Consider the following 15,186-nt stretch of genomic DNA (forward strand, 5'->3'; position numbering starts at 1 on the left):
AAATCCAAGCTGGAGTAGCTGTGATCGCTAAACAATTGATTGGAAAAATGCAGAATAATTTTAAATACTGATTCACTAATTTCCAGGTTCATTACATCTTCATCAACTTAATCTGGTATGAATTTAAAACTTAAAACAATCCCATTAAAATCCAAGCCTATCTAAACCACCGCCCCCAAGGAAAAAAAAACTCATCCCAGATTTCATATTTTGAAAGCAAACAACAATAAGCTGACATTTAGCCTTCAACTTAATTCATTAAATCATAGTCATCCAATTTGTCATTGTACTGAAGCACCTTTCTCTTTATTTTGGATGAATCCACCCATGTAATGAAGTCTTCCATGTTCCTAGTTACAAGGAAAGCCGGGTCTGTCACCGTCTCTGGACCAACCCTTATATGCCCTTGCTCAATGTACGTGACAGCTTCTTTCAAGTGTTCAGCAAATTTTAATCGCACCAGAACAGTTGAGAGCCTACGTCTGCACAATGGACAATATCATTAAGTTTAAGAACATACGAGGATAATATAATGCCCATAAGAAGAAAAGTTAGTATCTTTAGAAGAAAACAAGTAATAATGCACGCAGTAACTTCCCTAAGATTATCTTGAAATTGATCCTAGTCATCAGGTAATAATTATTTATTAAACTGCATTTGCAAGTTATAATTGTTATCTCTTCCTCTTGATATGTTTACCTTTGGACCGTCTAATGAGCCAAGTGCATACGAATAAAATTAATCAATCAATTTTCATTTTAAAAAATAATCAGCAGAGTATTATTTTTACCTACAGAAGGATGACACAGTTAAGCGTTCACATAGTGTGATGCTTTGCCTGGTTGGAATCACGCCCATGTTGTAGCTGTCACCAAAAAGGAGAAAAAGATGAGGAAGAAAATAATAGTTCATAATTATATCAATTACTTTTCTCCTTTGTTTCAGGCTAATACCAAGAATAAATAAAATGTGTTTCCTAAATCAATACAATATTTCTATTGAAACTGTAAGGCTAACTTGTGCTTCTTGAAATGGAGTTGCATCTATTCAAATATTTTACACCAACTCGAAAGTTTTAGAGCAAAGGCATCACAACAAACCAAAACAATAACTCCAAATAGTTCACCAATTTTAATTATATTTTGATAGAAACTAATGTCTATGTGGACTAGGAAGGACCCGTTTGATGGGCCGCAGGAAGTTATTATTAGGAGTATAACAGCATGTAATGTCAATAACTTATCGTGTACAAGGTTTTCAGAATTAGTCCTTCACTGCACGATGGCAGATATGTATTACAATTACATCTGATAGAAGGTATGCAATAACGCAAATATTTTTGTCTCTGGGACAGCAAGTACATGGCAGCGATATATGACTTCCGTGTTCAGTAATATATTTTATCAATATACAAATCGATGTTGTATCATATGTTCACATGATATGAGAGTGAAGAAAAATGAACTTACAGTTTTTCCAAAAGCTTGTCAGTCATGTCAACCCTAAAAGGATCCTTTGCGTCCATCTGTTTCACTATGTTAACTAACTTCTGAACCATATGGCATAAACCTGAATATCTATCCATATTTGCATCATCCCAGAGTCAAAAAACATAAGATGGGTCAACTAAAAGCTAATCTAAAGCAAAGAAAATTACACAGCTTCAGAAAATACGAAGATAGTGAATTATGGATAATACTTTTTGTAATCGTCCCGTCCAGTAATGTGGTAGCGTTGCATAACCAAGTTCTCTCTGTGACCACCTTCTCTCTTCCATTCCAAAAAATTTACCTTCTTCAAAAGCTTCTTTTCATGGAACTTTAGCTTCCTCATTCTTTTTCACTGTCATCAGGAAACAAAACTAAATAGTCACTTCATTAAAAAATAGAAGAACTGTTCAATTTATGAATCGGCTATTTAACAGCAGCATAAATTGTTGTAACAAGTTCCAAACTTTCGTTCAACCAGCCACTAGTTTATTAGATAAATAGATAGAGCCAGAGAAATAGAGAGAGACTTATGTCCACATCTTAACCAGCCACTGGTGAGAAATTAGCTAGACTAGAGATATGTGGAAGACCCAAAATTAAGAGCCGATAAGCTCTAATATCATATAATAATTATTCCTATAATTTAATTATCATCAGATTTAATTATTATTTTGTATCACTATTGATGATAGACACGGAAAGTGAAAAAAATATATATAAGAGAAGTGTCAAGGCACAAGCTGTTGCTACTTCATAGGTGCTGGAGGAAAAATAAATCATTAATATATAACCAGGATTCAAGCTTTTGTCAGATTCAAGTATAGCAACTCTCATGCGTCGGCAACCAAGAGAAGCAGGTGATGCACACATTGTTTTTGCTGTCCATTTCTTCTCTTATTAGTATTATAATTTTTGTTGAATTATTAGACCATATCCAAGTGCTACAAATTACACAATAACATACAATAAAGGGGAAAATAGAACTCATTGGTAAAACTAGTAGTATTCTGATTCACATACTTGCAAAAAAGTCAATACCATTAATTTCTCAGTATTTGCTCCTCCACATCTCACTTAATAAAACCCTATTCAACTCCTAATATTCTTTCCTTGAGCAACCAAATTACTTTTGAGTCTTTACTTCTATCAAAATCCTCAAGAGGCTGCTTTTACAAATCTATTCACAAGTCTAATTCTTCAAAAAAATCTTGGAAGAATAAAAATTCCACTCGGTGTGACCCAATCATAATTTACAAAAACATTAAGATAACAACTTGTATTAACAAGAAATCAGTCACTTGTAGAAATCAATCATCAGAATAAGCTTCAAAGCATACTTGCAATATGGGTTTTACCAAAAACAAAAATATATCAAAAAAGTGTGAGTGTTAAGAAATATGGGTTTTACCAAAAAAGAGGGGGTTGAGAAGAGAAGTGTTGTATGGCAAATGGTTCTCACCCAGTTGAAAGTGACAGAAGGATAACCAATGAACAATTGGTGGACAGCACCTCAGAAACGGGATTTCCAAAGTAAAGGGATTGAAAGAGAGGTGAAACCAATGAACTTGATGCTGTTAATTTCTTTGTCAGTACAGTACATTGAATGGCAAAAATTAAAAGATAAGGTGAAAAAAGAAGAAGATGATGGTGTCGGCGATGAAGTACCTTGTTCGGATGTTCCTGGCGGTGTCGTCGCCGATGAAGATGGTGATGAGCACTCTGCACTGGGCGTGTGAGAGAAAGAGAAGAAAGAATGGCACGGACGCGGGAGCTCCTGATTAGGGTTGAAAATAAAATAACTTAATGGCGGTATGCGGGCTGGCCGCCCCGACCCGTCCTTGACCCGAAAATAAAAATTATATATATATATATATATATATATATATATATATAATATTTTAAATAAAATACTTAATTATAATTTTAGGTCAGTTTTACAAAATTGACAATTTTTTGTTCTTAATTTTTAATTTTAATCTTTTAAAATTCTTTAGTTGCAGTTGTTGCCTCTAAATTAAGAATGTCAATGGTGCGGATAAATATGGATAGTGGTTTTTTCGCATTTTAAATATTTGTTCTATAATCGTATTCCATATGGTACTCGTATATATATATATTTTTTTTATATCTATGGATATTTATGGGTTTGCGAATATTTACAAAATAATAATTTAATATTTAACGACATATTTTAAACATGAATTCAAATAAAAATACAATGTATAACATTCACAAATTTATAAGAAAGTGTAAATAATTCATTTAAATAGTGTTGAGTGATAATTTACAAAGAAAATATATTTTTAAAACGAATTAATAGAAAACAACTCATTCAAACTTGATGTGTTAATGTTTTAATCATATCTTTTTTAATTTAAATTAAAGTATAGCGGGTATGAGTATATACGGGTATAAATACTATGATATATATACTTGTTATGTTAATATACGGGTATAAAAAATACTTGTATCCGTTACCTGCGAATATCCGTTTATAATATTCATTCCCTACCGGACGAGTTTTATCCACATATATTCGCTGTGACAGATCTTCGACCAATATTTTGGAGGTGTCAAAATTTTTGTTAAATTATCCTCTTGGTATATTTTTTGGTCAAAAATGACAAGTTGGTTCTCTAATTTTTTCTAGTCTTAATTTAGTCTCGACTTCTTAAAAATTGATACAATTTGAACATTTTCATATCAAATTTCTTGAAGTGGAACAATGATTTTTTATCAAAATTGATATTAGGATTATGTCAATTACACGAATAAAGGAAACCATCTTTATTCATAATTTCAATCCTAATGAAAAAACCTTGATCCGGTTCAAAATTTTAACAAAAAAATTGTATCATTTTTTAAAAGATTGAGACCATATTGAAACTAAAAAAATTGGAGGACCAATTTATATTTTTGAACAAAAATAAGAACCAAAAGCGTAATCCCATAATTTGTATATAAACTAGTAAAAATATCGTATTTACTTTTTTATGATAATAAAAAATAATAAAATAATAAAAATTATTATAATTATAAAAATAAATAAAAATAATTTTTATAATTTTATTATAATTAATTTTTATTTATAATAATTAAATTTTAAAAAATTAATCAAATAAAAAGATATATAAATTAAATAAATGATTACTTAAAGAATAATATTAATAAATAATTAATTTTATTTAAAATATATTTAAAAAGTAAAATTAAAAAATAGATATAGAAAAAATAATTCTTTATATATATATATATTAAATATTAAATACATAACATATATTGAAAACATTAAATTCTTAAAAAATTTATTTAAAATTATATATTAATATATAAATATAAAAGAAACTGGGGCCATGACCCCTTAATCATTACTAAGTACAGTCACTGAATACCGGTAAATATCGGTAAATATTAATTTTTTTGACATCTACCGGATTGTTTGTTACGTTATTATGACAAACATTCTATTACATACTACTCTAAATGTTGTATAAAATATTCGGCTGAAAATAGTTATTTTCTGATACTTACTAAAAGGAAACATTATTAAATTTATATTAAAATATGAAAAATACAACTGTAAAATAGTTATATTTTATTAATTTTTATAATATTTATAACTTTCATTAAGTAACTAATACTTAAAGTCAATACTTATTTTATAAATTCTTAAAAAAAAAAAAATGTTTGTAAGCCTAAAAATGATAAAGGCGCATATATATATATATATATATATATATATATATATATATATATATATATATATAAATTGTGCATCTATTATATAATACAATATACTTAAATTAAAAAGGACAAAATAATACACTTACAAAACAGTATATAATTTCTTTTTACCTATAAAACACTTATACTCATATTTTTTTTAGATTAAAAAGTTTAACAACCACAAAACTTATTAATTAACAATAATTTAATATAGTTTTGAAATTAAAAATTGTGATAATTTAGTGACATTTTAATATATTTTTAAATTATAAAGTAAACAAAAATATGAATAATTAAAAGTTAATATATTCAAAATGTATAAAAAATATTAGAGACAATATTGCAAATTTTGTAAAATATATAACAGAAATATGATTAAGGTTAAATAAAATAATTGTACAACATCGATAATTGAATTAAAATTATTGGTTTTATGACTCTATCTTCCTTGATTTCGTGGACTGTAGTTCTCGTGGCACTCTCGATTTTTTTTTTTCTTTCTGTTTTTTTTTTAAACTTGGTGATTTGTATTAAATGATGTGCTTATATGGTTGGAAAGATAATTTTATGTGGATTTCAAAATAACCAATATTCTGAACCATAAAACCTTAAAAGACAAATAATGTCTCGTGTTGAACTCTTTTTTTATTTCTAAATTTAAAATATTTGGCTGATTTTATATTTATTCGAACATTAAAAATAAGTCTTCATATTTTGATTGATTTTAATTGAATTCTTATTGTTAAAAATGTAATGTAATTTGATATTTTTTCTTGATATTATGTATTATGTGTTAGTTAATGATTTTTTTATTTAATTTAAAAAATAATTGTCACGTTTTATTACATAATAGAAACAATTTGATATAACAATGACCACTGTAACACCGAGTACCACGTGAAACAATAACAATTATTACAGTTTTATATGAAACATAATATTATTTTATATTTAATACATAATTTTACATTTTTTAGCACATAAAAATAAATAAATAAAGGAAAAAATATATAATACTTCATAATTAAACAACATAACTTCAATAAATATAAAATTTTTAACTTATTCTAAATATTTACGTCACATTACACGTTATTCCTTTCAATAAAAAAAATGAAAAATATTCATTTTTTTTTAAGTTGATAGTGACATTTCCCCCTGTTGTATTTTTCATTAATAATTGTCTTGCACTTTTTTTTTTCTATTTTATAATTTTCTTCTCATTTGTCTTTTATTTACTTATTCAAATTGAGCATAGAGCCCTATCAAACAATAGGGTGTTCAAATAGAAAATTATTTCGAAGTTTCGAATACTATTGTGGTGTGCACTGAAGTATCTTTTTCATTCAATAAATAAACATTATCTTTTAAGTGAAAAAAATAAATAAAAAATACTAAAGTAAACTTTATCTATTCTAATACCTTTCCCTTCATATGCATAACTACGACTTAGATCTTGATCGATATATTTAAGAGGCTTAACCATTTACCATTTGTAATTTTATACTCACATATGTTTAATCTTACGTTTAAAGATCATCATTATTCTAAAATTCTTATCACTATCACTCTTCTCTTTTAAGCCAAAACTTTATAATTTTTTATACAAAGGTGCCAACTAAAATCATAAAAGCATGATTTTTTTGGCTTTAAATATTAGCAACGTGCCAACTTTCCCACATTAAATGACTTTTTCTTCCTAAAGACTACATTCCATAATTTGATTCCTCTCACGAATAATTACCCAACCAAATTCATTGTATTTTGTACAAATATAATAAACCATAAGTTATCATGTACGTTAATTTTGCACAATTAAACAATAATAAAAATTAAATTCAACACTTCATGATATTTTCTTTAGTTAAAGTATTTGCAATACATGGATTTAACCAAACACTTAAAAAAGAATTCAATTCAGACTCTTAACCATATGTCTCAATTCGATGTATATTTTACATTTAAGATTGAATCATCAAGAATAGAGTTATAATTACAATTAACCTTGTGTTTTCTAGAAAATAGAATGAAGTATTAAAAATAGTTCTTGTCTTTCTATCTTTGTTGTATCATCTAAGCTGTGATTTTATTTACATTATTATAATGTCCAAGTTAAATGTATACATTTATATATCCTTAGTTAAAACGTATCTTGTATTAATTATTTTTTCATGAAATACCATTAATAAAGTTTCTCTTTAATTTCTATAATCAGAAACATTAGTTTTTAATACTTGACGAAAGGTAGTATGATTTATTTAGAAACTTTGTACTATGGATCCAATTTCAAACATGATTTAGATTTTTTCCTTCTGCAAGAAAGTGAGAGCACCATAATTAATCAATGTTATTTACAAAAAGTAATTTAAGAAAAAAACATTAATATAGGATAAATTAACTATTAATTTACGAAATAACTTTATTAATGGTATTTCATGAAAGAATAATTAATACAAGATACGTTTTAATTAAGGATGAAGTTATGGTTTTGTTTTTTGTAATGTTGATGACGTATATAATTGAATTTTATTATAAGAAATGGTTTCAGAAAAAAAAAATCAATAAAGGTGAAGGAAATGCTTTTAACTATTTTTCAATCCCGATGAAGTAGATAATTAGATTTTATAATAATCTAAAATAGTTAAAAAAAATTAATATGTAGAATAAAATTCATTACTTTTTAATTTTAGTGAATTGGGTGCTTGAATGAATAGTGTGTTTTTTAACGTCCGCAATATGTTTGGAAGGGTTCAAATGAAACGCGGTAATTGGCAATTAATATTTATATCAACTAATTATTTTTAATTATTATTAAGAAGAATGAAGTAATCATCAGTTGTGAACACTGATTGAGACGGAGGAGACCCCTTCTTCACTCTGTCTCACTTTCTCTCTCCTTCTCTACGCGATCTCTTTCACTTACTTTCAATTGCGAATATTTTCACCACAAATCACTGCAAAATCCTTCTCTGTTTGTTGCATTTTGGGTCCCTGTGGGTCTCTCTGCCGGAGCTCCGAGCGTTTCAGAGAATTTCCTCACTCAGATTCGAGCTGAAATTTGCACAGTGAGTTCAGTTCAATTCAGAGTTGATTAAGTCTCCTCCTTTCCACCATTTTAGGTTACCCTTTTCCTGATTTCACTTGATGATCAACAAGTTAGTCGATTTAGCTGTTTTCTTTGCTCAATCACGTCTTAGTGGATCCTTTGTTTTCAGGTGCTTGTTTTAACAATGGATTGGTAGTGCTTCCTGGGATCCTGAAAATTTTGGTGGAATTGGGGTAGGGGGGAGATTAGGAAATTGGAATTTTTGTTGTGATATTTTTCTGGGTACGTGGGGGAATCTAGGTATTTAGACGCAAAAAGAAAATTATTATCATGTATAGAGCTGGGTATCGGTTGTTGAGTTTCATCCTTGATTCGTCCTTTCTTTTAGACCTGTAAGTTAGAATAGGATGTATGAATTTTGCATTGAAGTTGGAAAATAACAAAGTTTGAGCTTATGAAGGATATTTAATGGTCCTGTCTTTAGAAGTTATTCAAGTTTTGGTAGTTCTATAAACTACATACAAGGCATATGTACAAGTAATGACTAATGATGTCATGTTGTGTTGATTATTTCATGTACTTAGAGGTTGATGTTTTGAATATATCGCATATATATTTTTGTTGAGAATTGGTCTTGGAAAACTGAAGACCAAATATTTGATGGAACTGTATTGTTTAATTTAAGTGATTAGTAATTAATTTATCTTTTTTGCATAGATCAGGTATTTGGTGCTTTTTGTACCATACTTGCTGACTAATGTTGATTACTAGTTAATAGTTGCGTTATGAACTAGAAATATTGAATTGTTGCGTTTTCTATCTATCACTTTGAATTGCTTGTTACGGACTTATTGATTAAGAATTGGCATGCATGCATGTTTTGAATAATTTGGGTACAATATATAAATTAATGACTTAAAAAATATCTGCATCTTTTACTGATTTGAAGTACATGTTTTTCTCTGCTGCAGGTTTTTGAAATATTTTTGAATAACTGATTCCTGACTCTCATTCTAAAGGTGTTGCTTTGGAATTTGTGATTCTCCTACTTTTAAAGGTTTAATGGCTGCATCATGGCTTTGGTAACTCTGTCTACTGATGTGAAATGATAGATTTTTTTAACTCTTACTGGGATCCTTTTAAGAAATTTGCTTGGCACATTTCAATTTATAAAATACAAATATGCTTACATGGTGGGGAAAATCATCATCAAAAGAAAGCAAGAAGAAATCAAATAAGGAAAGCTTTTTTGACACACTGCACCGGAAATTAAAAATTTCATCGGAAGGTAAACTAAGCACTAGATCTGGAGGATCCCGTAGAAATTGCAATGACTCAGTTTCAGAGAAGGGGGATCGATCTCCGATTGAATCAAGATCACCTTCACCTTCCAAAGTGGCTAGGTGTCAAAGTTTCATTGAAAGACCTCATGCTCAGCCACTTCCTCTTCCTGGTCTGCACCCTTCAAGTGTAGGCCGAGTAGATTCCGAAATTAGCATATCATCAAAATCAAGATTGGAAAAAGTATCCAAACCATCATTGTTTCTTCCACTTCCGACACCTGGATGCATCCGTTGTAAGCCAAACCCTGCAGATTTGGATGGAGATGTGGTCACTGCTTCAGTGTTTAGTGATTGCTCTGCTGACAGTGATGAGCCACAGTCACACAATCGTAGTCCTCTAGTGGCTGACTGTGAGACTGGGACTAGAACTGCTGCTGGCAGTCCTTCCAGGTAGCTTCCTCAAACTATAATGTACTTGTTACATATACATGTCTTGGTTATTTTGTGATTAAAATATTTTATATACATATATATATTTATTTATTTATTTATTCATTCTCCTATACTCAAAAGTTGCCTTGTTTCTGAAGTTCAATGCCCAAGGATCAGCCAGTTGTTGCTTCCCAGCTCAATTCAGCAGGAGTAAAAAAATCAGGAAGTATTCTAAGTAATCATACATCTTCTACTTCACCAAAACGTAGGCCTTTACGCAACCATGTTCCAAATCTTCAGGTTCCTCCTCATGGTGCCTTCTACAGTGCTCCAGATAGTTCCTTGTCAAGTCCATCAAGAAGTCCACTGAGAGCATTTGGCACAGATCAGGTGTTGAATTCTGCTTTTTGGGCCGGAAAGCCATATTCAGAGGTCAACTTTGTTGGATCTGGGCATTGCTCTAGTCCAGGTTCAGGTCACAATTCTGGACATAATTCAATGGGAGGGGACATGTCAGGACCTTTATTTTGGCAACCAAGCAGGGGTAGTCCTGAGTATTCTCCTGTACCTAGTCCCAGAATGACTAGCCCTGGTCCTAGCTCTAGAATTCAGAGTGGAGCAGTCACACCTATTCATCCCAAAGCCGGGGGAACACCCATTGAATCACAGACAGGAAGGGTTGATGATGGGAAACAGCAGACTCATCGTTTGCCACTTCCTCCTTTGTCAGTCTCCAATTCCTCACCATTCTCTCATTCAAATTCTGCAGCAACATCTCCGTCTATGCCAAGAAGTCCAGCCAGAGCAGATAATCCAGGCTCTGGCTCACGTTGGAAGAAAGGAAAGCTAATTGGTAGTGGCTCATTTGGACATGTCTATCTTGGCTTCAATAGGTATGCACTTTTTCATATTTTATTTTTTCCCCCCTTCATTTTTCTATACGCATCTTAATTAGAATGACTTTATTTATGATGTTTCTCTTTTTCAGTGAAAGTGGCGAAATGTGTGCAGTGAAGGAGGTTACCCTGTTTTCAGATGATCCCAAGTCAATGGAAAGTGCTAAGCAATTTATGCAGGTAAATTGATTTCCCTTCAAATCCAGTTAGTTTCTTGCGAGTAAGTGCAATCTTTTAGTTTCTAGTTCTGAGTTGAATTTGATATTGAGAACCCATTTAAAAATTACTGGCAGGAAATTCATTTATTAAGCCGTTTACAGCATCCAAATATTGTTCAGTATTATGGTTCTGAAACAGTAAGTTCTCTCTTTCACTTCTGGTTTACAAAATACATGTTAGCATTCAGATTCTGATGTTTACCTCTCTGAGAGTGCTGATGACTATTGTTAATTTTTATTCTAGACTGTCGCTTCTAATGTATACATGATATTCTTGATTTTTAGTTATAGAATATTTGTTTCTGGTGGTTTATCTGATAGCATAGTAGTTGGTGGAAATTTCTGAGCCGTATTTGTTAGTGTGGTTCCTTATAGAGACCTGTGAATTATCCCTTAAACAGGTTGATGACAAGCTTTACATATACCTTGAATATGTATCTGGTGGCTCCATACACAAACTTCTTCGAGAATATGGGCAGTTTGGTGAACTAGTTATTCGTAGCTATACTCAACAAATTTTGTCAGGGCTTGCTTATTTGCATACTAAAAATACTCTCCATCGGTAAACTAAGTAATCTATTCGTGAGTTAAATGTTTTCTTTTGTTGCTGTTCTGGTGTCTATCTCTGAAATTGCGTTTATCTGTGAAGGGACATCAAAGGAGCAAATATACTGGTAGATCCAACTGGTCGGGTCAAGTTGGCAGACTTTGGCATGGCAAAACATGTAAGCTTAGAGATGATAACTATCTGGTTTCCATTATATCTGCATTTAAGCTTAAGTAGTTTGATAAGAACTTTGAATTGAGATGTATAGTGAAATTATGAATCTGTTGGACTCCAGAAATAAACTCATTGAATTCCAAATAAACTATAGAAACATTCTAGCCTTTAGACCAGATTTGAGTACAATCATCAACAAACACTTGGTTCCCCCTAGTCCGTTAGGATCTAATTGCATGATGAGACTTGGATTCCAAATTAGAATTATGGTATTTTAGTATGGGGTTTATAAGATCAGGTCTTTACCTTTCCAACAAAAAGCAAGGTTTTTGTGGTATAATTCTCCCAAGGCTCTTATCAATTGTATCAGAGCTTTAAAATGTCTTAAGAAGATGTGGAGATGGGATCCCCAAAAATATCTAAAGAGAAAACATAAGAATTAAAAAAGGAGCGGAAAAATAATTCAATTAATATTGAAGAGGTGTGTTGAATAAACCAGAATGAAGAACCTAAAGTAATAAATTTCCCAAGAATACTAGAACCTTTTCTGAATCTACTTTGTGGACTACCAACCTTCTGTAACGGTGATGGTATGATTTGGGGGTAGACCACATTTCATACAGTAAAGAACTTTCAATTCCTTGTGTCTACTAGTTTAATCTGAAAAAACTCCAACATTGAAGACAAACACCTAGGCAAAGGCATTGGATTCTTCTGTTTCTATTGAGTTCAGTGTTTTGTTTTTGTGCATAGTTGCATTGAGATTGCATCTGGTTTTATCGATTTTATAATCCAAAGATTGCATAACTTGTCCTGTCTGGCTTACTTATACCTTACATAATTTCCAGATAACAGGGCAATCGTGTCCATTATCATTCAAGGGAACCCCTTACTGGATGGCTCCTGAGGTTCTAATATTTCTATAGATCTGTTTTTTTATATTCTAATTATGTATTAGTTTTTGTGACTCAACCTCGTTGCTTTTTGATGATTCAGGTTATAAAGAACTCTAATGGATGCAATCTTGCAGTAGATATATGGAGTCTTGGATGCACAGTTTTAGAAATGGCAACTACCAAACCTCCTTGGTTTCAGTATGAAGGGGTTAGTAACTTACGTCAAAATATCTTACCTTATATTAATTTATTTTATCCTTTACTTAAATATTTATTTGAAGTATTTTATATTTACAAAAAACTGAAGATAATTTTATTTTAGACATTACAATCTTGTAAACTATTTCTTCTCACAGCTTGATGTATTTCCATGCTATCATAATAGGTTGCTGCCATGTTCAAGATTGGTAATAGCAAGGAACTCCCGACAATCCCAGATCATCTCTCAAATGAAGGAAAAGATTTTGTTAGGAAATGTCTTCAGCGTAACCCATATGATCGCCCTTCAGCCAGTGAATTATTGGATCACCCTTTTGTAAAACATGCCGCCCCTTTGGAAAGACCTATTCTGGTTCCTGAAGCATTGGACCCTGTTTCTGGGACTACACAGGGAGCAAAATCTCTGGTATATGCCTATTTTCAAACATAAATTGTTTGAAACTCAGTTTTATTTATGTAGTATGTCCACGTTAGCATTGGTGGGTAGCTTGTTTGTCTGTCGATGCATGTTACGCCTCATGTGTATCAAATTATTGCACTTCATTATTTGTCTACACGATAGAACAATAGTTAGAGCATAATAGATGTTCGTTGGTTTATAAATTGTATTCTCATTGTGTCAGATCAGGCTAGAATTTTGTTGTAGACTTGGTTAATGGATGGAGTTCAGTTAAAGGGATTGTTGAAATCTTAACAATTGCGATATTGATTATTTTAACAGTAACGAAAATTTTTTATAGCATTTATTTCTCTAAATGGATGTAGGCTCTACAGTATATCTGGTTTCAAATGTGATATCTTATCTAAATTTCTTGTATGAATGGAACCATATATATTTGCATCTCATTTTATTTCTCCTTATATAATTTCAAGCATCGTTTATAAATTTTCAGGCCATTGGACAAGCAAAGAATCTTTCTACCTTGGATTCAGATAGACTTTCTGTTCATTCTTCAAGATTTTTGAAAATTAATCCTCATGAAAGGTTTCTCTCTCTTCTTCTCCCACACACACCACACACACACACACATACAAGACTGCTGACTGTCAATGGTAATCTGAACTTTTGTCATTGGTCTCCAGTGAAATCCATATTCCAAGGAATATATCTTGCCCCGTATCTCCCATTGGAAGCCCACTTTTGAGGTCAAGATCACCGCAGCACAGGAATGGGAAAATGTCTCCTTCTCCTATATCCAGCCCTCGAACTGCTTCTGGGGCATCCACTCCTCTCGCTGGTGGCAGTGGTGTCATTCCATTTGGTAATCACTCTAAACAGTCAATTTACTTTCAAGAGGGTTTTGGAAGCATCTCTAAGTCCTCAAATGGTGTGTACGTTAATGGCCCTGCTCATCATGACTCAACTCTTGACATTTTTCGGGGAATGCAAATAGGGTCTCACATTCCATCAGAGCTGGTTTCCAGTGAAAATGATGTCCTGGTTAAGCAGTTTGCAAGGTCTCTTCATGCAGAGCCATATGATTTTCAGTCAGTCTTGGCAGATCGTGTTGGCCGGCAGTTGCTGCGTGAACATGTTAAGATTAACCCATCCCTTGATCTCACTCCCAACTCATCTTTGCTTAGCCGCCCAAATGGTTTATGACACTCATCTGAGCAGCTGTTGAAGTTTCTCAGAATACCTTTTGGTCATTGTTCTGTTTGCGAGAATATAATTATACAATAAGGAGCCAAAGCACAAGAGAATCACTGTAAATAACTTTCCGACGGAGAATAGGCTGCACGGGGCACCATAGTGCATTTTTCATGGCTTCAGGCTCGGGCTGGTGGAGTTCATCCATTTGTGCCACAGCATTAAACTTTCTGACAATTTGTCCATATCAAGCAATCAACTCACACTAATCTCACTTGTTGGCAAAGAGGAACTTGTTATTGTATGTAACGAATTTAAGATGCTGCATCTGCATGAGATGTTTCTCTCCTGCACTTGAGATACTAGAAATGACAGTTCGTGCAATGACAAATGCATCATCTCCTGGAATTGGAACACCAGAGAAAGGGTTAAAATTGATACAAAACTTAACTTGTAGACTATTTTTTTTTTTGGAGGATAGACATTGCTGTACAGTAGATAGGAAACTGTATTGTGATTATTCTGAATTTAGGGATGGGGACCTCGTTTACTTTGTGGGCTTAGATGTATTATTGTCATTGTGTACTCTGCTACTGGATCTGCTCTGTACATTATTGTTCAACAGCAAGATGGAAGAAATATGATCTTATGATCCTCTTATCTGTTAA

At 31.7% G+C, this 15,186-nt stretch overlaps 2 protein-coding genes across 6 annotated transcripts; one reads left to right on the forward strand and one right to left on the reverse strand.

Moving 5' to 3' along the window:
• Positions 1 to 48: 48 nt before the first annotated feature.
• Positions 49 to 3,312, reverse strand: LOC114189584 (Alpha-L RNA-binding motif/Ribosomal protein S4 family protein). 3 transcript variants are annotated; one of them, XM_028078188.2, is made up of 6 exons: positions 3,156 to 3,308; positions 2,950 to 3,061; positions 1,700 to 1,842; positions 1,470 to 1,577; positions 791 to 865; positions 49 to 482 (listed from the first exon to the last, which is right to left on the reverse strand). In XM_028078188.2, the coding sequence occupies exons 3-6, from the start codon at positions 1,831 to 1,833 to the stop codon at positions 251 to 253; spliced, it is 549 nt and encodes a 182-aa protein (XP_027933989.1). In that variant the 5' UTR covers positions 1,834 to 1,842; positions 2,950 to 3,061; positions 3,156 to 3,308; the 3' UTR covers positions 49 to 250. The 3 variants fall into 3 exon arrangements, with proteins under 3 accessions (XP_027933989.1, XP_027933988.1, XP_027933990.1); XM_028078187.2 differs by having other exon boundaries at positions 2,899 to 3,061; XM_028078189.2 differs by lacking the exon at positions 2,950 to 3,061 and having other exon boundaries at positions 3,156 to 3,312.
• A 4,724-nt stretch (positions 3,313 to 8,036) lies between these two features.
• Positions 8,037 to 15,186, forward strand: LOC114190237 (mitogen-activated protein kinase kinase kinase YODA-like). 3 transcript variants are annotated; one of them, XM_028079043.2, is made up of 13 exons: positions 8,037 to 8,281; positions 9,234 to 9,995; positions 10,136 to 10,870; positions 10,966 to 11,053; positions 11,167 to 11,229; positions 11,493 to 11,653; positions 11,741 to 11,816; positions 12,661 to 12,720; positions 12,809 to 12,916; positions 13,094 to 13,333; positions 13,821 to 13,912; positions 14,011 to 14,189; positions 14,322 to 15,186. In XM_028079043.2, the coding sequence occupies exons 2-13, from the start codon at positions 9,445 to 9,447 to the stop codon at positions 14,528 to 14,530; spliced, it is 2,562 nt and encodes an 853-aa protein (XP_027934844.1). In that variant the 5' UTR covers positions 8,037 to 8,281; positions 9,234 to 9,444; the 3' UTR covers positions 14,531 to 15,186. The 3 variants fall into 3 exon arrangements, with proteins under 3 accessions (XP_027934844.1, XP_027934842.1, XP_027934843.1); XM_028079041.2 differs by having other exon boundaries at positions 14,011 to 15,186; XM_028079042.2 differs by lacking the exon at positions 8,037 to 8,281 and adding an exon at positions 8,317 to 8,335 and having other exon boundaries at positions 14,011 to 15,186.

Source organism: Vigna unguiculata, chromosome 7, assembly GCF_037176805.1.
Source record: "Vigna unguiculata cultivar grain cowpea cultivar isolate G323 ecotype 2 chromosome 7, ASM3717680v1, whole genome shotgun sequence".
Classification (NCBI taxonomy): Eukaryota; Viridiplantae; Streptophyta; class Magnoliopsida; order Fabales; family Fabaceae; genus Vigna; species Vigna unguiculata.

Coding starts and splice junctions, on each gene's coding strand:
- LOC114189584 (XM_028078189.2), bottom strand. CDS start 1,833: ATGAGGAAGCTAAAGTTCCATGAAAAGAAGCTTTTGAAGAAGGTAAAT. Junction 866..1,469: donor GACAAGCTTTTGGAAAAACT/GTAAGTTCATTT, acceptor TTTTGGTGACAG/CTACAACATGGGCGTGATTC. Junction 483..790: donor ACTGTGTCATCCTTCTGTAG/GTAAAAATAATA, acceptor TCCATTGTGCAG/ACGTAGGCTCTCAACTGTTC.
- LOC114190237 (XM_028079041.2), top strand. CDS start 9,445: ATGCTTACATGGTGGGGAAAATCATCATCAAAAGAAAGCAAGAAGAAA. Junction 12,721..12,808: donor CTTACTGGATGGCTCCTGAG/GTTCTAATATTT, acceptor TTGATGATTCAG/GTTATAAAGAACTCTAATGG. Junction 13,913..14,010: donor AAAATTAATCCTCATGAAAG/GTTTCTCTCTCT, acceptor ATTGGTCTCCAG/TGAAATCCATATTCCAAGGA.